The sequence below is a fragment of the Seriola lalandi genome, unplaced genomic scaffold (genome assembly GCF_002814215.2).
Source record: "Seriola lalandi dorsalis isolate HSWRI2012SDOR001 ecotype SW California unplaced genomic scaffold, Sedor1 jcf7180002054367, whole genome shotgun sequence".
Lineage (NCBI taxonomy): Eukaryota > Metazoa > Chordata > Actinopteri > Carangiformes > Carangidae > Seriola > Seriola lalandi.
The window spans coordinates 292,890-316,620 of NW_019524920.1; the positions used below are offsets into that span (position 1 = coordinate 292,890).

At 40.3% G+C, this 23,731-nt stretch overlaps 1 protein-coding gene across 1 annotated transcript in view; it reads left to right on the forward strand.

The window, feature by feature from the left end:
- The first annotated feature begins 3,746 nt into the window (after positions 1-3,746).
- Positions 3,747-23,731, forward strand: part of fstl5 (follistatin-like 5) — a 152,403-nt gene continuing 132,418 nt past the window's right edge. The window contains exon 1 of the mRNA XM_023408545.2: positions 3,747-4,301. Coding sequence (XP_023264313.1) covers positions 4,279-4,301 — 23 coding nt within the window. The 5' untranslated portion in view covers positions 3,747-4,278. The remainder of the gene's footprint in view (positions 4,302-23,731) is intronic.

The following is a 23,731-nucleotide window of genomic DNA, read 5'->3' on the forward strand; positions in this document are numbered from 1 at the left end:
ACACACACACACACACACACACACACACACACACACACACACACACACACTTTCTCGGTGAGATGGAGTTTGCTCACTTTCATGCTTAGATCATGCAACTAAAAACCAGACAGAGACACTGGTGTGTGCGTGTTTTGGGCGGCCCAGAATCCCTCAGGATTACATCCATGTTGGAGTGTGAAGTGCAAACCTCACATGTGCCTGGTAATTTTAGTTTTAGTTTAACTATTTATGTAATAGGAACAATGCAAATTAACAGTTTCAAAACAGGGCATGAAATTAATGTGTCGCACAAAGAGTTTATAGCTACTGCTAAGCTATGTAGTGATGTCATAATCAACATTTTAGTTACACAACCTTAACCACGGTTTATTTGTCTTTCTCCGTTCTGAACTATTCCACAGTTGCTATGTGCAGATATTGTAGAAAGTGAGAATTTTAAAAACAATGACAATGAAAATAATCTGTGTTTTTGCAGGATTGTTCAACATGGACGTTCTTGCTGCGCTCGTGTCCGTAACCAGCTGCTGAACCGAGCACCAGGTTTGTACACCTCGTCTATGTTTAACAATAATACAGTCACAGACTTTTCTTTGGTTCAGTAGAGAGTCGCTGTTATCAGATTATTGATTCACTGAACACTCGACTCACTTTATTGACTCACTGGACACTGATGAGTCCATGAGCTGCACAGTTCAAATTGTGGCATGAATACTTTAGAAATCTTCTCTTGCCTGAAAAGAAAAAAGCCGTGAGGCGCGTAGAGGAGCAGACAGTTAAACGTCTGACGCTGTCACTGTTTGCAGTATAACATATTTATTGCAGCGTTTTGGAACAAAGGCCTTATCTATCCCCAAAGTGTTGCAGTCATTTCATTTCACTGCAGGTTAACTGTCAGAGTGACGATGACATATTCTCAACATCTTATCTCCCGCTTCTTAAGTGCATTATAAAAATAAGTGAATAAACTTTATAGAGTGATTAACATACCTCAGCAATAATTTGTTAATTATGTTCAGCTATCCTTCTGCTCTAAGAGCGATCACTACATTTTCTGTGATTTTCTTTTTTCCGAGTAGCTGAACCACCCCTGCACTGGAACAGATTTTGCAGCGGGACAACCCAGAAAATGTCTTATTCCCTGGGCAGTGGAGTATATACTGAACTAGGGATTGGTTTGAGACACAGCCAAGGTTTCTGTTGGTGGTGTTTCTCTCTTTGTCTGTTCGGTCATGGTGACTAATGCTGGAAATCTGCACGGTCCCTCCTCTCTCTGTCTGTTCCTGCTGCTCTGAAGCTGAACATGCACCAGTTGATTTTTGTGTGAGAAAGACCAAGGCAGACACAAGATGCTTAAAACTGCAGATGCGGGAACATTTTTATGAAGTAGCAAAAGGTTAAGTCACTGTTGTGTTACAGCAGCCTGCGAGAGAGACTGGAGAAATTTACAGTGTATATAAAAGCGACGTGAATAACTATTTGCAAGTAGATAATGTGCATTGAACATCTTGCAGAATGAGTTACAGCGCAGTGCGAAAAGTAGACTGGATTATACAAAAGAGCAGGACAACATATATAAATAGTGTAGTGGCATACATTCTTAACAGAATTATAAAACACCACGAGCAGCCGCCAGTACAGGGCGAAATCTAAGGGTCTGACATCTTGAAGTGTAAATAGAGAAAAAGAAATTGATATAAATAGAAACTAAGCAAAACAATAGACTATACAAAAATAAAAACATGAATAAGTGATAAAATGGAAAAATAACTATTTTGCACAGAGGACAAACTCAGCTCTTGGTGCCATGTAAAACACATCCACATCCATGCAACAGGAATATTATCAACCTGATTCAACTTATATGAAGCTCTTAAAATATTAAGGGGACTACTACAACTAGCCAAAATCAAAGACCTGTGTGTGCAATTATAGTATGTACAAGTAGGCTACAGAGCCTGTAGCTATAGAAACAGTTGGCTTAATTATTAACGACCTCCATGTTCAGGAAAAGGCTTTGTTTGTTGTGTTATTTAGGTGCGACTGAGGCGTATTTTCTGTTCTATTGCTCATTATATCATTATTTACTGGGTTATATTTCTTACTAAAATGTCACTTGTCTGTGTCGACTTCTTGTGGTTGGATGATTCTGAAAAACTTGAGTTTCTTTTTTATGGAAGAGAATCTTTTTTTGTGTCAGATTTTATTTGTAAAGCCTGAGAGACGAGACACAGTTCTTTGTTAGTAATGTCATCTTAAATTCAAGAAAACTGAGCTCTTTTCTGACAAATGTTCAGGTGGTTTTGTTACTGCGGTGATGCTGGAGCACCAAGTACATCCTCTCAAATTTGGGATACTTGTAGCTTTATAACAGTCACTCCGCTGTTGATAAAATGTTCGCTGAGCTTTGATGACACTTCACATTTTGTGATACAGTCACTAGTTACTTCACAAATCATCATTGTTGATATAAAAAGATAAGATTATCTTATATAATATAATATAACATGCATTGTTATAGATGTAAAACATGTAAAAAGGAGCTCCACTTTGACCAGCTATGACATTAAACTGCTGGTTACATTGAAATGCATCAGTAATAACAATCAAATATTACCCTGAAATGAACCGTTATTTTATACATTTACTTAAGTAAACTTTGAATTCAAGGCTTTTACTTATGGAACAAATGCACATTGCAGTGTCGCTACTTAACGGCTCAAACGTCTGAACATCACCACAGATTTTTGGTCTCTTATAAGTCTGTGTGGGCTGACACACAAACTACTACTACTACCGCTATTACTACAACTACTACTACCAGTGATGGAAGAAGTACTAAGATCTTTTACTGAACTAAAAGTAGTAATGTATTTTTTTGCAGAATGGCCCCTTTCAGAGTGTATATTATATATATATTGTATAATTGTGTATATCATTCTGATTGGAGATGTTTTGACGCTCTTCCTGGTCGACATGGAGCTGATTTTGACCCTTTAGTATATACCTACTGTTTGGTAGCTTTATCTGTAACAACATATCATATTTTATAAACTGATCACTGACTGCATGTTTGCATGTGAAGTCTGAATATTTAACCAGCTGTCAGAAAAATGTAGTGGAGTAAAAATGTTCAGTATTTCCCAAGTACTCAAGTAAAAATGTAGTTAAATGCAGTATTTGAGTAACTATTAGGCCTACTGTTATTAATAACATCACCAAAAAAGTAATAATAAAACATTTTCTTTCAACCATTCCCTATTACCGAATTGATTAGTCTTCTAATTAGATACCGATTTCCCCTTTAGAGGCAGATCAATAAAGGTCTGTAAAATAAGGAGAGAGAGAGAGAGGGGGAAAAAAACAAAACAAACGAATAAAAAGCGATCATTCCTCCCACATGACGATCACCTGGAGGTCAAACAGCAACGCTACAGTGTGGTGATGTAGTGCAGAATAAAACGGTGGATACAGCACCTTTTTATTCACCCCTCCATCACTACACGTACACGTGTGTATGTGTGTGTGTATATATATATATATATATAAAAAAAACTATATATATACACACACAAGGCTTGTGTGTGTGTGTGTGTGTGTGTGTGTGTGTGTGTGTGTGTGTGTGTGTGAGAGAGAGTGGGGCAGCCATAAAGAAAGCCAAGTCTCTCTCTTCCCCTCTCTTTCCTTTTCATCCGCCGTCTTAGTCAAGGACAGTTTCGTTTGGCACGGAGCGACTGAACCGCTCCACATCCCGTCTGTCAGTCTGTCCTCGTTTTTTGGTTGCTTATACTGCCTACTACGGGATATTTGTGATTGGTTCATCCCTCCCTCTCCTCCCTCCCTCCTGCGTGATTGTATGTAAATCCGGTCGGGACTGAGCCAGTAGGTGAGGTTGGGGCTGGTGGCTCCTGCCTCGGTGGCGCACACGAGACCGGAGAGCGGCCGAGGTGAGATCGCTGCGCCGTCGGAGCTGTCCACTCTGCCGTGGTGCTGAACTCCACGTCCCCTCTGCTCTTCTTCTTCCTCCTCTCTGCGGCTCTACTGTACATTGATCATATTTTGGGAAAGGATTAACAACCTCCCTTTTGGCTGTTTTTAGATACAAACTTCTCCCGCGGACATCTCTCTCTCTCTCTCTCTCTCTCTCTCTGTACATCGGAAATTACACTACACCAGCCGTGGATTTGACCGGAGCTCGAGATTATCGTTAATAGTAGTTTGTTGAGAAGTGTTGCGTCCTTCTGTTCAGCGCTAATCACGCTTGGATTATCCCCCTGGATGATTTACGTCTGGACACACAGGTAAAGAAAATGTGATTCTCCTATGTGCTTGTGTGTTTTGTTCTTCGTGGACTGATTGTTTCACCATCCGAACCAGAGCTCCATCCATGGGAAGTCCCCCTTTCTGTCTGACTCGCTATCAGACACCGAGTTTAACCCTCATCAGCAGCGAGGCGCCTCAACTCTTTTCTAGTAATCCATCAGGTCACTCTCCTTGACTCAGAAAATATCTTCCAATCTACTGCCTTAAGCTTTTACCATTTCTATTTACTCGTCGCCAGGTCCCAGAGGCTCACATCGACTGATATCAGGGTATCTGAAGTTGAGATTATACTTGCTGTTATTCTGCCGGGGCGCTCATACTGAAGCACCAACACTTCCCACTGTGGCACAATCAATGTTTTTGAAACGACTGGAGGCACGCTATGTTGCCCAGAGCTTTTAATTTATCCGCGTAGTACTTAGTGTGTTATTTTTTTCCTTGGCACACTAATCCTTGAGTGACACCGTTAGCAGCGGAGGGATTATACTTTTGTTTTTCATCCTCAGCTTTGCGCCTGACTCATTTGGCAGTATATTACAGGCTCCTGCGCCGGGGATGGCCATTAATTGTGTTGTTTGATGGTTTGCGAATGAAAATTTGGAGTCTTGTTTTTTTTTTTTTTTTTTTTTTTAAATAGTGCAGCAGATGGTGTTTAAACCAACCTTAAACCAGATTAAGTTCTGCTATCGATAGCACTCTGATGTGCAGGCTGAAATCCTTTGAAGAGGCTTCGGTTGTAGATATAGAGCCACCTTAATGTTTGCTGGAGAAAAAATATCATCTATACAGCACAATCAATACAAACTGATACATCTGTATTATAATGAATTAATTTCATTTTTTGCCACTTCACCGCATAATTTGGCAGTTTGACTAGTTAGGCAACTAGTTACAGCTTTAGTTTCTAGTTACTTGACAAATTGAGATCTTGCATGCAAAACATTTGATGGTATTTATCAAAAATATGGTTCACTGTGATAGATAAAACTTAAAATAACTTAAACTTATAACAACCTCTACCTTGACAACAAAATGCTATTTCACATTAATGATTGAATAATATAATAGTGTAACAATCTGCAGTCACTACTTTACCTTTCACTTTAAGTAGATTTTGTGAATAATACTTATGTACTTTTACTTAAGACAATTTTCCAATGCGGTTTTTACTTGTAACAGACTCTTATTAGAGTGTGATATTCAACTTTTACTGATGTAAATGATCTGATGATGTATTCCATTAATGATGTAAGTATATCATAATGTCTTTTACCTTCACTTAAAATAAGCACTTCCGGTCTGACTGTTTTTCGAGGGCAAGGTGCCTGGTGACAGCTTCATCATTTCACAGACAAGACAAAGAATGTGTTTATTGATCTACGCTTCAGATCCTTGGCAGTCTGTATATTGTATTTCCTACACAATTTTTGACTCTCTTTGTGTTTCACAGGGCACACAGAAACTAACGATCCCAACACATTTCTAAACTAATTGCAACAGTAATTGAAATTCTTGTCGAGAAAGTGTGAACGCTACAGAAACCATGCAGTTTGAACGCTCAGCCATCTGTAGGCCTTTGCAATCCAACTTCAATCCCTTTATTCCCACAATGCATTCAATTTAACTGTGAAAGCTCTTTGAAACCACAAGATAGAATCTATTTCCAGTTGGCGCATCGGATGAATGAGTGGATCTGTTTTTCAAGGCTGCATTCTCTAATTGATTATCCACTTGAATACAAACCAGGGACCAAGTAATGTATCATTAATACAGGATACATATAATATATATTGTGTGGCGTATAGTGGGGATACAAGATAAATGTGCTATAGTTTCAATAAATAACAGACTCGGTTTTAGAGGGGCATGGAAAGAGAGATAAGACAATGCTCATTCTCAGACTCTGTAGGCTTTCTTCACTGAAATGATACTGATACTCACAGTTGTGTTCAAAACCACGAGGACACAGACAAAACCAAACAGCAGCATTCAGAATATCCTCACCGGCAAAACATTTTGCTTCACCACACCAACACTACAGAAAGTCTGTCCACTCCTTCTTTTTTTCCACCTCAGATCCAATTAAGCCATTTAACAACAGGTAGGAGATGGAGCGAGCTGAGCAGGTAGTGGTGTTAATGGAGCTGCTCTGCTTTTCATTACAATGACTTTCTTCGAGCACCATGGGGAGGCAAAGGCTTTTGAGTCAATATTACTTTTCATTGGAGGAAGAAAAAAAAATGGTAAAAAAAAACTGACCAAAGCCTTTCAGATTTGAGAAGGAAAGCACTTTGTATGAAGGTGTGGGGAGCAAGTAATGGTAGCTGGTAGTAGGGGGCATATCTGGATGATATGACAATAAAGCTGTATGTTTTGTGAGGAAAATTGCGCCGCTACTGAAAATGGCACCAATTTAGGGCCTTCACTATGATCTCAGGTGCCCTGGCTTCACAGCACGGTCAAAAATCTTTACCATTTACCCTCTAAGATGTCTTTATGAGCTGTTTTACAGAGCAAACTGGTTTTAACAAGCACAGTTTTTCAGCATTACTGTTGTGGTTTTTTGTACAAATGTCAGGTGCATCCACAAATCCTGTGGCCAACTTCTTGTGTAGTCAGATCCTTGAATTTCTCCCATTCCACCACTGACATCATGATCTCGCACCGGCCTCCTTAGGGCTACTGTGCTATCCTAAGCTTCCAGTGGTTCCTACTGGGACACTGAATAAACATGGGGGATCAGAATGAACCATAACCCTGGCAGCTCCTTTGGAAAGCAGGGATCAACAAAATTCCTTATGTTTAGGTGCCTTTCGATCATGTATCAACATAATACTACTAAACCAACTAATGGAAAAAGGTGACATACTGTATATAGATGTGGCACTGCCACTAGATGTCGCAGTAGACCACCAGCATCTAAGACCAAAACAAATGCTTCATCTGCCACAACTTTGGCCTCCCTCCCCCTCCGCTCCCTTCATGTCAGTCAGCAAGGTGTTACAAAGCCCAGTGAAGGTGGCCACTCAACACACAACAGGAAGCACAACTGATTAAAGTTACCATGTACACAACAGCCTTCAAAAAACCATCCAACCACAACCATTAGCCCCTGCTAGCATTGCCGTGATATGCTCCACAGCAACGCTTGCAGTAAGCCAGCTAGTGACACCCACATTTGCCAAACACATTCATCACATCAGTAATAGCAAGTTAGCTAACGTTATCATGCCTAACGTAGCCGGATACTAATGAAAATACACATGTAGCATTATGCAGCCATCAAGTTACTGACACATGGAGGAGAGAAAAAGCCCTTTAGCAGCTCGTAGGTCTCTCCATCTTGGTAATGCTAGAACTGTATTGTTTCCACGGTCGGACTGGGAAAGAAATTCAGCCCTGGATTTATTCGCAGAGACCGCCGTTGCAGGAATGACACTGATGGAGCCGGCAAAGACACTGATGGAGCCAGTAGAAACTTTTAAAAAACTTTACAAATGTTTTTACAGGCAACCGGTCAACCAGGATTGGAGCCAGTAGTCCCCATGACCAGTCCGCCTGTGCCCTGGTCCGATCTCTTTCTTTGTCTGAGGACTTTTTAGACGAAAACATTTCTTCAGTGGAGGAAATTCTTAAACGTCACTTTCAGCTGAACGCTGATTACCGCACTGTGCCGTCTCATGACTGGGCACCTGTGTCTTTATAACTGTAGGAAGGGCCAACGGTTTAACAGGAGATTTAAACATCCTGTCACATTTGAGTTCCTCATCGTATCTTTTTCAAAGCTACTTTTGATATCTAAAGGTTCAGTTCACTCAAATGATATGAAAAAAACCCCCAAAACATTGTCTTAATTGGTATCCTGTCATACAGGTGGGTTTTGATTTTGACAACAGTGATATTTATTAAGAGATCTCAAACACCATCACAAGAAGACGGATACCATTCTCATGTCTGTACATTAAGATCTGGAAGGTGATTATCTTAGCTTAGCATAAAGACTGGAAAGCAGGGGGAAACAGCTAGCCTTGTGCTGTTCAAATTTAAAAATATTGACATGTTTTTGATCATTTGCTTATTCCATATGGAGACAAAATCTAAAAAATATAATTTGGTATATAATGTAATGAACAATTTGTCCATCGACCAAGCACCTCTGTGCAGCATTTCCACTGTTTGCCTGGCAACTGCACACAGTGATGACAAGACCTCACCCCAGCTGTTCGCAAAGAAACTGTTTCAACAGGTTCTTTTTTTTTTTTTTTAAATAAACATTAAGGCCTACGTATACAAACTCCAAGCATAGACAAAGGAGTGTATCAATCTTTGCGTAAATCTTGTCAAAGTGAATAAGCATAATTCCCAAAATATCCAACTATTTGAATTTTGTCTGAGTTATAAGAAACCACCTGTTCTGACCCTGAGTTAGAAGATTTGCATATACTCTTTCTAAGCGATGCCTGGTTTCACATTCACAGTTAGAGTACATACGTTCGCACCTGGGAGGTTGCCCATTACAACCAGAGTGACTCCTCAAGAGCAATTTAGTGTGTGAAGCACTTCTATAAACAGGCCCAGCTGTACTATTTGTATGGTATTTACCTCTTGAATCCTCTCCATTTAATTGACCAGCAACCCTTGGTATGGATGGTGACTCTGACTCATATTTAACATTTGAGCTTTGTAACACAATTTGAATAATAAGAATCAGTTGAATGAATACAGTGAAAACAACAATTCTCAACGGTGAGAATCTCATTTTGTTTTTATGCACATTTTGATATACCAATTGTTAGGCTACCATGTTTCATCTCTCAATAGCTCAGCCCCAGCTCTGCTCGACAATAACACTTCTCCTATTGCATCTCCATTCTTTGCACTTTGAGCTAAGCTTTAAACCGCTGCCAACTCCCATCTGTGTTTCTGTGTCCGTCTTTGTTGTTCCCCTCTTCAATACGCAGAATCGTTATTGTGCAGTAGACCCACACACATTGAAATATGTCATCCTTCTGCCATGTGTAGGAGACACTACCTCCTGACATTCTTATATAGCCTAGCAAACAGGAGGGTTGTTTGATGATGTTTCCTCCCATTGTGCACGCTGGATTAATCTTTTACAGGACCTCACTGCTGCTTTAAAGCATGTAGCAGTTACAGATGAGAACAGTTATAATGTAATTTAGATTATTAGCACATGGTTAACTTGCTGTAATGATGTATTAGAATGTCGGCTCTGTGTGCAGTGAAGTCAAGCTGGTAGCATTTCCACTGGATCACATTTCTTTTTCCTTTGCTTTGAGGATCAATCTAAGGCAACAGTATGAGGCTCTGTCTCCTGACTTTTCAAACGGCTCTAGATTTCTGAAGCATGACCTCTTCCACTCCCATGTCTTGATTGAACTCCAAGTGGATTGTTAAATTGTTATTGTCATAACCCATTTCATACGGTACAGCAGAACAAGGCTTTCGTGGGTTCTTTAAAGCCAAGGCAGGGTGAAATATTGAGACGGCTCTCTTTCTGTCTGAGTGCTCTTTGGCAGATGGTCAGACCATAATAGAAGTTGCACAAACCTAAAGGGTGAGGGTCAACAGGCTCTAGGTTTCTGTGCTAATCCTGTCAGTGTACTGCAAGCACAGTGATGGCACATGTGGCTCGAGGCATTGTAAAATATGTTTGCGTGGGTGGGGGTTTTGGTGGCGCTGGCCAAGACTAGATAGGAGACGTAACAGTCTGTCTCTGAGATAATAACTCTGTTGTTTGCCGTTTGTTGGAAGCGTATGACACTTGGGGAGGCGGGTGTTGGGGTGGTCTGGCCATGCGTTGCATTTTAATGGCATCACAGGTCGCAGTTCACTGTTCACTGCCACTGCGGCCAAGTGTGACGCCATTCTTCCGGGCACAGTGCAGTCGATCAGATCAGTCTGATTATGTAATGATTGTTAACAATTGTGAGAGCCGTGTACCTCTGCCAGGCCTTTCCTGCAGAGTTGTAGCGACAGCCTGGGACTTCATGACATTTGAAATGGTCTATAAATTAAACGCCTATAAAAGAAAAGTCAAGGTCTTTCCTGCTACTGCCTCGTATGTGAGACTCCTGCGATCATAAACGATTGTAATGTGGACCATATAATGTCCAAGTCCCAGTTGTCAAACCTTTGTCACACACAACTTATTGGGGCACTCTGGTCGCTGCACAAAAATGTCCTCAAACCTCTGCTGTGCAGGATGACTGTTGGAAATATTTTGTAATCTGGAGCTCACTCATGCTCTCAGTTGTTAATAATTGTGGCTTTTGGATGAATCCAAGGGTACAATTGGAGCTCATAGTACACAGTAGGCTGTTTATAATTCTCAGATGTCGTGCCAAGCTAGACAGAAATCCTGTGCATGACAAAAGATATATTAGAATCACTTCATTTTCTCACTGGGTGGTTATTCAGAGTTGTGATGAATAATGTGCACACCCCCTGAGGATGAATTTGATCAAATTTTCATATAGTACAAACTGGCAGCTGAGGACTGGTCACAGTGTGCTATCTGGCTTTTCGTAGATGACTGCCTGGGTGGATCAAAGACATATGATATATTCCAAGGAAACATAGAGGTTTGTTACAAGTGCTAGCAGTGTTAGTCTTTAAGCCTAGAATCCCACAATTTCCCTACAAGTCCTATTGTAGGTTAAGTTACTTTGATATGCTTTAATTTTCAAAATACATATAAAGATACTGTATATACAAAATAATAATTTTTGATAGAAAAAACCACAAAAACACACAAACTAACAATCTTATTAACAAAACAATCTGGGTCTTTCAATCACAGAGAACAATCTTCAGATAAAGTTGTCGGGGAATTGTACATGTTTCAATTTCTATTAGCACTTTATAGGAATAATTTGACATTTTGGCTCAATACACTAATTCACCTTCTTGCCGAGACTTAAATACGGTGCAGTAAAAATGAAGCTATAACAAGCTGACGGTAGCTTAACTTATCACAAAGACGGGAAACGGGTAACCTGGCTCTTGTAGGTGGATTTTGTTGCCTTAAGCCCCAATCGGATGGGATTTATTTCTCTAGGGAAGGTGGGGTGCTTTTAACATTACCTGCTCTGGTCAGTGATTTTAATCCAGTGCAGATGTGAGTAATGTTTCACCCCTTCCTTGGTAATATTTACTGATGAAATGACATATCGTCTTTCTGCAAACTCACTGGCCCACCTGTAAATTAAATCCTGTCCTTCTATTTTAAAGTGGATATTTTTTTACCCCTGCATTTTAGGTTTGTGTCCAATTTTGCTTTTGGGTGAAAATGGAGAAAGAAAGAGAAGGAAAATATTTTTACCAATCTCATAAACAGAAACATGTTAACAGCAACATAGGCCTGGGAAAATTAAAGCCAACAGGACCGTTGGACCTTGTAAGAGCTGATCAAATGAGCTGTTGTAATGTCAGCTACAGGAAGGTACGTACCACTTTTAAAACCCAGGTTTTAGAATATACGTATTTAGCTTTTGGCAAATTAACACCATTAGAAGTACACCGGATTAGCTAATAGCAGTTCCTGTTTGTAATGCACTCATGTATGTGGATTATTTTGATCATGAAATAAACTTCTGAAGCATATCTCTTTATGGTTTATATGCATTTATTGTCTTTTTCTTTTGGTTAATACTTCTGAATGTCCATGTTTATTACAGGCCACAATTTCACAAAGTTTAAAATCCCACCTGGAGTTAAATTACCAGGGACCACAGGGACTATTTTAACTTCCTCTCCCCCCAGTGTTAATCCTATCTGAATGGGATTAACACTATGGCTTGGACAGAGCCAAGATAGCTGTTTCCCCCTGTTTCCAGTCTTTGTGCTAAGCTAACATAACCAGCTGCTGGCTGTGGTCTCATATTTACCATAGAAACAAAAGAGGGGTATTGATCTTCTCAGTTGATTCTCAGCAAGAAAACAAATATAGTGTGTTTTCCAAAATTTCAAAACATAAAAGGAAACTAGTAGCCTAATCAGTTAGTTTGGTCAAAACTATTTAATGTCTAGAACATTATTGTGTGTAGCCCATGAACTCATTAAAGACACATTTCTCTACATTTTCATCATGTTTGTATCTTAAACAAGACAGAAAAATGAAGTTGGACAAGACAACTGTGAAGTTCAGAGTAATGTCGGAGTCCCTGCAGGATTCCTCAGCCTGTCTCAGTGATCACTGAAAGCCCATAGTCCATAACATAAAACATCCATAGTCCTGCTGAGAACAAAGCAGGCTGCTAACTGAGAAACACATCCGAGGCTCATTAACGTTCCAGTGTTTGACCAGCTGAACTCTAGTTACCCTAATGACTTTCTTAATGTTTTCCCTGCTCAAAATCCCTCCGCCTCCTCTCAGTGCATGCACCAGTCTCACACAGTTGACATCCTCATGATCCCAACAGAAGTCCTTTCGTATCCCACATACAGTGTAAGAGTCAAGCAGCAATGAAGTGAAATGTTGGTGTTCTCAGGAAGGGAAAAACCTTCTTTGTTTTGCCTCTGGTATTGTTGTTGAATTCCAGTGAAGCAACGACTTTCTGAATGCGAGGATCATTGAAATTCCACATTCGGTTTCAAAAGTTTCTCTGCCTAGATTTGGACTGCCTGCCAGGATTTATAGCAGATTAACTTTGAAAGTGATTTAGCTCTCGGGTTCTGCAGTTGCTACCAGGGCAGAAAAATATCTTTTTTTCATCCACTTTGCCGTCCTTACTGGCTCACATATTCCCACATTCACTAAACATTCCAGATACGTAAAATGGGATCTGTTTGTGTGACTCTAATAGTGGCAGCGGAGTATATCAAAACTTAATTACGAGTCTGGGTGTAAAAAGAGATGAGTGACAGTTACGTAGGCATAAATATAGAGACCCTGCACTATACATGCGTTATCTAATCACACACAAATGCACACACACACACACACACACACACACACACACACACACGACACAATAAACATACTCCCGAGTGTTTGTGACGTTTCTCCTTCAGTGGTAAAATGTAACTGTGGCGCTAGGGATTTAGTGAGAAGGCACAATGCGCCAGCATAAGTTCAAAGCTCAGTGTAATCACATTTTATGCATTTGGATAGACATCTGAATGAAACCGATAACAGCCTCATAAAAAGGATGGGGGATAATGAATTATGTCATCACAACATGTAGCCAACAATTTTACACAAGGGCCTATCTCCGTCTTTATCTGTTATCTGGTGGCACGGCTGCCCCGCCGTTATCCGCTTGGCATTTGGAGCCGTGCGTCCCGTCTAATGAGTCTGGGATATTGGAGCAGCGGTGTCCTAAAGGGTTCAGAGAGAGGGTTGTCGACGACAAGCTGTTCTTTGAAGTCCAGAGAAAGTGAGGGTTCACAAATCCTAAGAAATCTGCACTAATTATTTAGCGAGCCAGTGAAATCAGAACTTGTAACTGTAGGGACCTGTGATTGATAAAGGGGTTTTGAAAAGATGAGACAAGTTTCTCTGAAATTCATTTGCGCTGGTTTTCGATACAGTTAAAAGGACCCTGCCAGCAGAGCGTTCACAAACGATGTCGCTGATGTTGCAGTAAGGAGTCGAGTCCTCACTGGCTTCCCACCAGCAAACTCTAACCCAGTTGTTGAGATTCAAATTTTATCCTTGACTTTGGAAAGATAATTTGACAAAACACCTTCATGTCAAGGTCCATCTCGGAGCTCTTCCTGAGATTTTGATCATATTGCACGATCTTCATCAGTCCCTTTTTTTTCCTGATTGCTTTAAGGACATTAAGTTCATTCTTGACCTTGGAAGCAGCAACTCGCAGTCTCATCTAAAAGTCCATTTAGTAGCTCTTCTGGATATTTCAATTGTCTATTTTAATTGCGAATTGTTTGTTCAGTTGCCAGTTGGTAACAGGCCAGGTCAGAAGCATGGCTGCCATTGTGATGAGTTCCCCCTGTGCCACCCTTGGTCCCCGGTTCACAACTGATCCGAAAATTAAAGCAGCACGGCAAACAATAAGCAAACATTGTTTGCAAATTTGATAATTTGTCTAGTAAGTCTCTGGTGTCAGATCCTAGCTTTTGTAACTTTTACTCATGCAGGCAGGCTTCACTGAGCATGAAAGGAATGCAACCTCAACAGTGGATAATCTAATGTGGCAGATTTACAGACAAACAAGTTTGTTTTGTTTTTTTTAAAGTTGAAATTATTTTTTTTCCAGTGACATGGTAAGACATTCAGCAGCAGCGAAAAGTCTGGGGTACATGCTGCAACTTGCCATTGAATAATGATAAATTTACCAAAACAATATTTAAAAAAGAACCAAAGAAATAATATGTACAAGAAAGTAACATTTAATTCATATCCATAATTAATACAGGGAAAATATATGCCTGGCACTATTAGCAAATCTATACACCCTGTGTCTAACATAGGAGAAATGACAAATCTTATTTCCCAACCAAATGGCAATTTCAGGAGTGACGCTTCCTCAACAACTGGCCTTGCAATGTGCTCTTTTAACTCCCAGTTATTGGTTTGGCACTGCTCAATGTGGACTGAACAGTGGACTGATATTGCAGTGGACTGTGTGTAACAATGAACGAGGACGTCAGCGGATCATTCCCTGGACAGTTAAAGATGAACATCTGTAAGAAGATTGTCTGCCGGACCCAAGAGGAAAGAATCGAGATGGTGGTCTGCGGTGAACATATATTATCTATCAGACACAAAAGTTGTAGGAGAAGTTTAGAAAAACTGTTTTCAGCTGGGCAAGGTCAAAAAGAGAGAGATGACCCTAACAGCAATAGTTTTTAAGGTTAAGTGCTTCAGATTTAAATATGCTACTGTGGTGTGAAATATACATCTTAATGTACTGTAAAAAAAAATCATAACCTCTGGGTAATAGAAGGTAAAATGACAAAGTATGAAAATATGGACCTGTTATATAGTTCACGTAGGTGTTGTTAATTATTTGGTGCAGTGAGGTGACCCATGTCACTTCAAGGACTCCCACTACTTCATCCTGCCTGTTACCCTTCCTCGCCATCGTGTTTTTTATCCCCCAACAGCACAGCACATGGTGCAAGGCGCCACATCATCATCTCAGTGACTGTCTGTCATATTTAATACTCCAAATTGCAGGTCACTGGATCACCTCACCTGCTTTTAGAGCATCTTAATGCATAAATCTGCATATTTATAAAGAACATTTTATTTTCTTCAAATTAGTTTCTTAACAACGCCGCACAGAGTTGATATTAACACCTGCATGTTATATGAAGCCAATCACATTGACATAAAATATATACAAATTAGTGCATTAATTAGCTTAATGAATTAATCCATTAGCATAACTGGTCATATTTAATATATCATGGTGATTATGGAAGGACATTAGGCAGCTCAAGTGCCTCTTATTTGGACGTGATCCAGAATATCTGAGAGATGATTAAGGACGTGCCAGGTTTGGGCCTCAGCTTTTTCAAGGCCTGCTCAGATTTGCCTCAACTATTTGGACTCAATTTAAGCTTCACAAAGAAATCCTTCCTTTCTAAAAATTGCTCCTGAGATGAGAGGAAATAAATAAAGCACAGCCACACTTTTTTTTTTTTTTAAAGTGCCCTTTTCGCACGTTTCTCATACCATAACTGCTATTCCTCATTATCGTGCTGTGAATAGCACAAACCAGGATCCAGTTAATGAAGTGTTAACACTTTCACCTATCTCAACAGTGGACTGTTATTACAGAGCAAAACTCTCGTCTGTCCAAGCAGCTTAGAAAGACCTATAGTTATGTTTCATTGTCAGGCGACCTCTAGCTGCCGTAGTAACTATGATGGGAGCACAGTCAGAAGTCGAGCCATGTAGTGTACTGAGCGACCAAGTCCGCGTCAGGCGGAGGTTAGCGTGGATGGCTGAGTCCACTGACACAGGAGACCGGTATTTGTTTCTCAAATCAATTGTCATTGTTGTTTCTTTTAACCACGACTGTTCCACAAGCGTAACCACGTCTTTATTATCTTAACCACGATGACGATGGTCCTCTAACCTTAAGGAAGTACATAACACCCAAACCAACGTGTTTTCCTAAACCTAACCAAACTGCTCAATAACCCTAATCAGTAGTTATTATTGCAGCCATGATGATGGGGGTCCGGTACGCCTGCCACCACAGAGGCGCTGTGTCAGGAGACGCTCCCATGAGTCATACTAGAGGCAGGGAACAAACCTACATGATCGCTGAGGTTGGAGGATTTGTAGTACAACTGTGAGCTCGAGTTAGTCAATGTGTCATGGAAACACTGATGTCTTTCTGTCTGAATGTAAAAGTACTCACTGACCCGTATACGTTCCACTGTTTAAGACGCGGTCACTCAAAATCTTTACGTATAAGCAGAGACTTGTAATTGTTGGCGATTGCGGCATTAGCTAAAGTTCACAGATGAGCTGGTCCGTGTAAAAACATGAGTTAAATATGTTGAATGCAACTGTATCTTCCAAATATGGAGAGCACAGGAAAATCAGAGACTGCACACAAAGCAGAATCCATGTTAGCTGTCAGCAGATACAGCTGCCTGCACAGCTGGGCGTCTGCAGAGGAAGTGCTCTCGTAGCAAAAAGATGCTGTACATCCTCTCACCAAAACATCTGCCACCATGTCATTTTAGATGAATTGCCGGTGATTACACAATGATGGTTTTGTCAGGAGGTGGCTTCAAACCACCTAATTCTGGGTACACGGCAAGACTGTTCAAGTTGCCGCATTCTTCCGAGAGAAGAAGCGCTGATGAGATGTGTTGTAATATAAGTTAGATCTGATATTTAGATGATAACGTGTTCAGCAAGGCCTTTTAACCAAATAGTCCCAGTAGCTAAGGAGCACCAGAAAATAAGGGACTAATTCAGTGATTAAAAGTTCTTGTAGCACAACTGTGTTTTGCATTTCAATAATGGTGATTATGAAATTAGATGAGCAGCGGTAGAGAGGGAATTTGAACTTCACAGGAAAGGTTGGCGGATGTCTGAATGAATGCTGTATTTGACCAGTCAGTGACCTCTAGTGCTACAAACCCGACGTGTTTGTTCGTGAACCATGAGAAAGTACAACCTCGGGAGCGTGAGGACATTTCTGGGGCAGGAACTACAACCCTAACCATTTTTCTGGGTTCACGGAAAGGTTCCTGCGGAAAAGGGGAAAATGTTTTACTCTTTATTGCTCAATGATATCACAGATTTGCAAGTCAAAGAATATCCCAATCATGACAGCTTTCACATTTGAGGTTCTAATCACCTGGTTTATAGTTTCGGAAGAATCCTCTGTCACATAGGAAATAATGTGTTTTATGTTTCCAGCTGCTGCAACAGCTTGGAACAAACAGAAGGACTGGGCAGTTATCACAAGCAGCGACAGTCACCTGAACAGATGAAACGGTACAAATTACAGGAACTCAAACCACATCCCCACGTCAAAGGAGAAACTTTCAACAGTGTTGGCCAGAGAATTTAATAGACAAATATTCTCTGGCCGTGTTGTATTAAAACTCTACAACAGTGATTATGTAGCTCCCAAGTTGTTGCCAAAAAACAAAGGAGGCAGACCAGCACTGTATTTATGCTTTATACTGCACAGCGATAAAACACTGTTATAAAATAAAAAACTGGAAAATAGCAAAACAGTATCCATCATACAAATCTATTGTTCTGCATCAAAGTTCATTCTTTAGTCCTTTGGCAAAACAGTTCTAACTCAACATCAACTTTTTTTTCTGGACCTTTTAACCTTATCCACCATTCCTCATCCATATAGCACTCTCAGGACTAACCAAAGTCATACTCTCAAACTGCTATGGAGGAAACCATAATAGTAACGGTGGACAGATCCATGCCCATGACAACAGAGTAAACTTCATATCTACTGATTAAGACCGTGTAAAACAGGTGAAAGCTCTGGGAAAAGCGGTTGAGTGGGATTGTTTTTGTCAAGAATCAGTTTTTAGTATATTGAACCTTGAACCATCCAGTTCTTGGGAAATGTGTATTTAAAGACAAAGTAATGTAATAAGTGAGTTTTATGAAACATGTTAATAACAATGACATGATTTAACAATAATGTAATAAATAAAAAAGACCACCTCAAACATGTGACTGACTGTATTATAATTAAATAGTAAAAATTGGCCATGAGTGATGCGATGAAATGATAGTGTCATCTTATTGTCTCAGTATGAACAGAGTGAATCTTGTGCTGGAAATAAAAGGAAATAAAGGAATGTGATTCATTTTGGAAAGATCCTTAACAGCTTGATAGTTGTTCTGAAAATTCACTAAAAACAATCTTACATTTATCTTAAATTGCACCTTTAATGAATTACCAGTGCAGGCTTCTTATCAGTGTCGAAATTAACAGCTTTGATTTGCACAGCCTGGAAAGGAATTGGAGAGTTTGGCGTCATTGCTACGAGTGAGCAGAGGAATGTTTTATGACTTCATTCTTAAAAGGTGAATAATAAAAAAAAAAAAAAAAAAAAAAATCAAATCCTGTAAAAGCTTTACGACCGACACACAATTCAATTTTAATTTTCGGTTTATAGCCTATATATTGCTCAATTTATAGCATAATGTTATGAGGTCTGTGTTTGGGAATATGAGATTTGTGAAATAAGAAAGGTCATTATACAAATACAAAACTCTAACTTCTCCCTGTTACGTATAGGTTAAATATCAGATTATCGTTTTTTCTTACTCCCTTGCTCAAGCTGTTCATCAGTTTCTAGTTTCACCGTAGATTTTTGGGGTTGAGTACTTCGAGAGAAGTCAATACTCCTGCAACGCTTGTGGTATACAGAGCAGCTTTATTGTTAGACCAACACTTTTTAGCTTTTGGCCTTCATCAGGGTTGAGTACTTGTGTCCGGGGGGGAATCTCAGCAGTGCTTTGTGAAGGAGGGGAGATAGTTGCCCCTTCAAACACCCCGTTTCTCTGAGCCAGTTGGAGAATATAAGTTTACAACCTTATATTCACCCGCCAACTCCTCTAACCTCCAGGCAAGAGCTGCCCCTTTTGATGAACCCACTTCGCCATTTATTAACTGACTCGCTGACTGCCAGTCTTGCAGAAAGAAATGTAGTATGGTCTGTTTGATTTGTTACAGTTTTTTTTACTCCTCTAGAAGTACCAGAAAACTGTAGTAAAATGCTTTCTTCTCACCCTATGCAAAACATTCTCAGCACGTCCTCTTCAAACCTCAAGCATTTCATTTTTATGCACATCATAAACGTGTAGCCTACAGAGGCAGCTGATGTTTCCTTTATGCACCAAAATAATAACAAAGCAGTCGTAGGATGTAAGGAATTCTTGAAAACGATTCATGCAGACACCATGCAAGGGCATAATATGAATACTATATGAGATACTCATTTAGGCATGTATGACATTCAAAGTCATCCCTCTCTTCCTTTGTTGTAAGGAACTGCTCCATCTGAGAGATTGGCACAGCATTTTCAGCATTTGTAAGGGAAGAACAGGGACCAAACGGAAGCACTACCCCAGGGGGAAGAGTGTCGCCTGTGGTTTTGGACGTGCTTTGAACTTGAAGGAGTCCTTTATCAGTATACAGTGCTGCCGGGGATGTATGAGTATGAGAAGTGCCATGATAACTATGCCAAATAAGACATGCTGTGGCAGGGTGGTTGGGCAGCAAACACACAGCAGATGCTCCAGTGTTCTCCAGATATCTCAGAGACAAACTGTAGTACTTCAACCAAATTGATCTCTACATAGAAAATACCACTGAGTGTGCTTTAAGAGAGCTGCCCACAGGGGGTCAGGAATGTGTCAGCTGAAGCATATGGTGAAGGAGGTGGGGGGTGGGGTGGGGTGGGGTGGGGAGCAGTTTATCTGCTGACTTCAAGTTCCCCTCCAGTGACCTCGCTGACAATTTGAATAATTTCAAACAAGCCTCTCTAGGAAATCATTGGTTTACAGTGCAAACTGGGAGCAACCACCGCATCCCTGCTAGCTGAATGCCCTGGAGCCCCAACCGCAAAATCTCTCAGCTGTACAGTTGGGCTTCATTTTGACTGAGCCTGGTGAAGAAAGTAATTTTTATTGTCTTTACCAGCCACTGGATCTTCAAAACACAAATAAGTGTTTAATCATCCAGTCTGAAGTTGACATTGTTGTTTAGTCTACAGCGTACAGACTCAGAACTTCTGAAAAACAAAACTCAAACTACATTATGAGCAAATCCCATTAAATCAGCAATAAAGAAATGTGGCTGTCAGGCTAACTTCTTATGTATACAAAACAAAGTTCATCTCTTGGAAGTACAGATCCTCTTGTAGTGAGGGTGGTTCTTCAACAAAAAAAAACAAAACAAATACAAAAACAGCTGTTTACATGCCACAAAATTTGCAGAAGAATGAAAGGTGCAAAGGCCCATCCATTGCTGATGACAATGCAGAAGTAAAAAACAAATCGACCTTCTTGAGTAAGAAAAACCCTGCTTTAAAATTCACCTTTGTTTATAACTTATAAATGCTACCCTTCTGTCTAAAAAAAAGTGGTCGAGGTTGGAGAAAGATTTCTCACTGACTTTTTATTCAGAACCCTTGTACATTATAACTTTATGTGTTAGGCAAACATTACACTATATTTTAAGCATATACTTACTTTATATACCATACGGTGCTGTTTGAAAGTTTGAGGCACTTTAGAAGTTTAGATTCTTATTCAACAGGGAGGCCACTGGTCCCAAATTCATTCTGCAGCATGACGATGACCCCAAACATACAGTGAGAGTCATAAGTATCTTCAGAGACAAGAAAAACAAGGAGTTCTACAACAGATGGTCTGGCCCCCACAGAGCCTTGGTGTCTACGTCATGGATTCAGTCTGGGATTACACAAAGACACTGAAAACACTGAGACATCTTAAATCCACAGAGGAACTGTGGCAAGTTCTCCAGGACGCTTGTAACAAGTCACCTGCCAAGTGCCTCGAAAAACTGTGTGTGCAGCTAAGGCAAAGGGTGGTCACAGCAAATATTGTTTTATTTTAGGGATTTTCCGGTTTTCTGCACTTTATAAGAAATTAATGAATAATTTAGAACTATATAAAAACTGGTTATAAATAATAATAAAAAATTAAAACACAAAAAAATGTGAAAATAATTAAAAAAAAAAAAAAAAAACCCAACAAATACAAATATTAAAAAAAAAAAGAAAAAAGGATAAATATAGGTGCGACTTCTTCAGACAAACATTTCAAAATATATATTAACTGCTGATGTGGCCGTTTTGTTTGTTACCAATTTGAGAGAGTCAAAGTAACTTTCAAGATCAATTAGAAACAACTTAAATGAGAGAATTGATTTAAGAAATTTTGCCCTATGAATATGAAAGTACAGTCCGGGCCGCGGGAAGATGTTTTAGGCTGGGGGTGCTGTAGTGGGAGGAGCATTTAACCCCAACCAATACATACACAACATAGGCCTACAACAATACTACTACACAGAGGAACGACAACTGCACCTAGGTGTATAAAAAAATGACTCAGTAATGCTATTGCACAATAATAACTAGTATTTGACAGCTGAACATTAAACTGCTCGGCGGCAGCTTAAACCAAATAACTTACCTTGAGCTGCAGGTCAGGTGCTCCAGTAGTTGTAATAATCCAAATGTGGCCTTGCGCTCAGGTGTCGTGGAAAGTCTCTTATCAGGTCATGGATGACCAATGAGTTCAAAATGTCAGTGTGGACATGCACCTGGGAGAGGTGTTTCTCTTCTGGGTCATGGTGTTGCTGTAGCCATGTTTGCCTGATGCAAGGCTGAGAAGGTCCGCTAGGATGCGGCCACAGAGATAAGCAGGCACAGACATAACTGTGAGTTTTTCAATTTCTGTAACAAAGCTCTTGTTTGTGGATGGAGATTAGGTAGACATGTTGCTTCATCTTGAACTGTGCTACGAGACCATCTGGTGACCTCGCCTAGCAATTTGAGCCAAAGATCAGGACGGCCTGCGCGGCTGGAGCGGGCTCCTAAAATGCCGCCAAGTCAGTCTTGGCCTGACACCTGTTAGAATCAGGCTCCTCAACGCTCACGCTGATACTCCGGTGGGTACTTGCGGCGGGAGTCTCCGTCTCCAAAAAAAAAAAGCTGCTCTCCTGGGAAGGCTTGGATTGGTTCGGTTTAGGCATGAGGAGTGAAAATGGTTAGGGTCAGAGAACGTAGAGAAACCGATACGGTTCATTTCCGATTATTTCCTGTATTTGTGTTACGTGGGTTTCTCCGCATCCCAGCAACTTTATTCGAGACCTACCTCTGTCTCAGTACCATACTCTCGCGAGATCTGGCAACTGGAGACCGGAACTGTATCCCATCTCGTACCACTGGTGCTGCCTGTAATGCGGTATCTTCTATATAGAGGATCTTTGTTACGGGTCAAGGTAAGAAGTCATTCTGAGGCAGAGTAGAAGTGGTTATGTCAAAACTATAAGAACATTATGCTCTCGCCACTAGCACCCCTAGTTCCCGCGGCAATGGGTACAGTGGATTTGCCTTACCTTACCTTACCTGAGGCGGCAGCACTGAGCTGAGGGCGCACTGATATACTTCGGCGCCATCTTGGATTTCCTCGGATCATTAATTGAATGTGGCTGTACCTGCCAAGTGTTTGTTATTTTACGTACGGCAGACAACGTGTTTTTCAGACGACCACCTTCCTTCCTATGGATTTGTATTTTCAACCTGTGTCCAAAAATCAACTTTATTATCACCGAATGGCAGAAATTCGTGTTCGTGCCTCACCCGGATACACCAACGGCTCTGGGTCAGGGTCAACGTCTTTAGGTGAGTCCACTGCGGATAGCTTTAGTACACATGCTATCGTTTCAACAAAAAGTTTTATAAAGCAGTTTGGAGACCAACGGTATTCTCTGTGTGATTACAGACGTTTTAGTTTTGTAACTTAGTCTAGACTTGACGTTTTTTTTCATTGAATATTCATGACGTATTAACCTATTAAAACAGGCTGGTGGTAACCTGTAGCCATTGCAAAATAAGCTTATCAATTTAAATACAAGACGAATCCTCTGGCATTACCAATAAAGATATTAGTTAAATAGTAGTAGTAAAGATATTAGTGGGAATTGCTGTTATATACTGCTGGGAAGAACTGGCACTAGTGAGTCAATGTCAATAAATTCATGCACTTGGGAAATAACTAAGAGTAAAGTTTTAAATTAACTTGGAGGACCCTGCAGAAACCCTGTAAAAATCACTAAAAGACAACAACAAAATTGAGTGATCTTGAGAAGTTAACAGCACAGTCTTCTCCAGCAACTACTCCTACTACAGTGGAACTGTTGAACAGGACACTGAA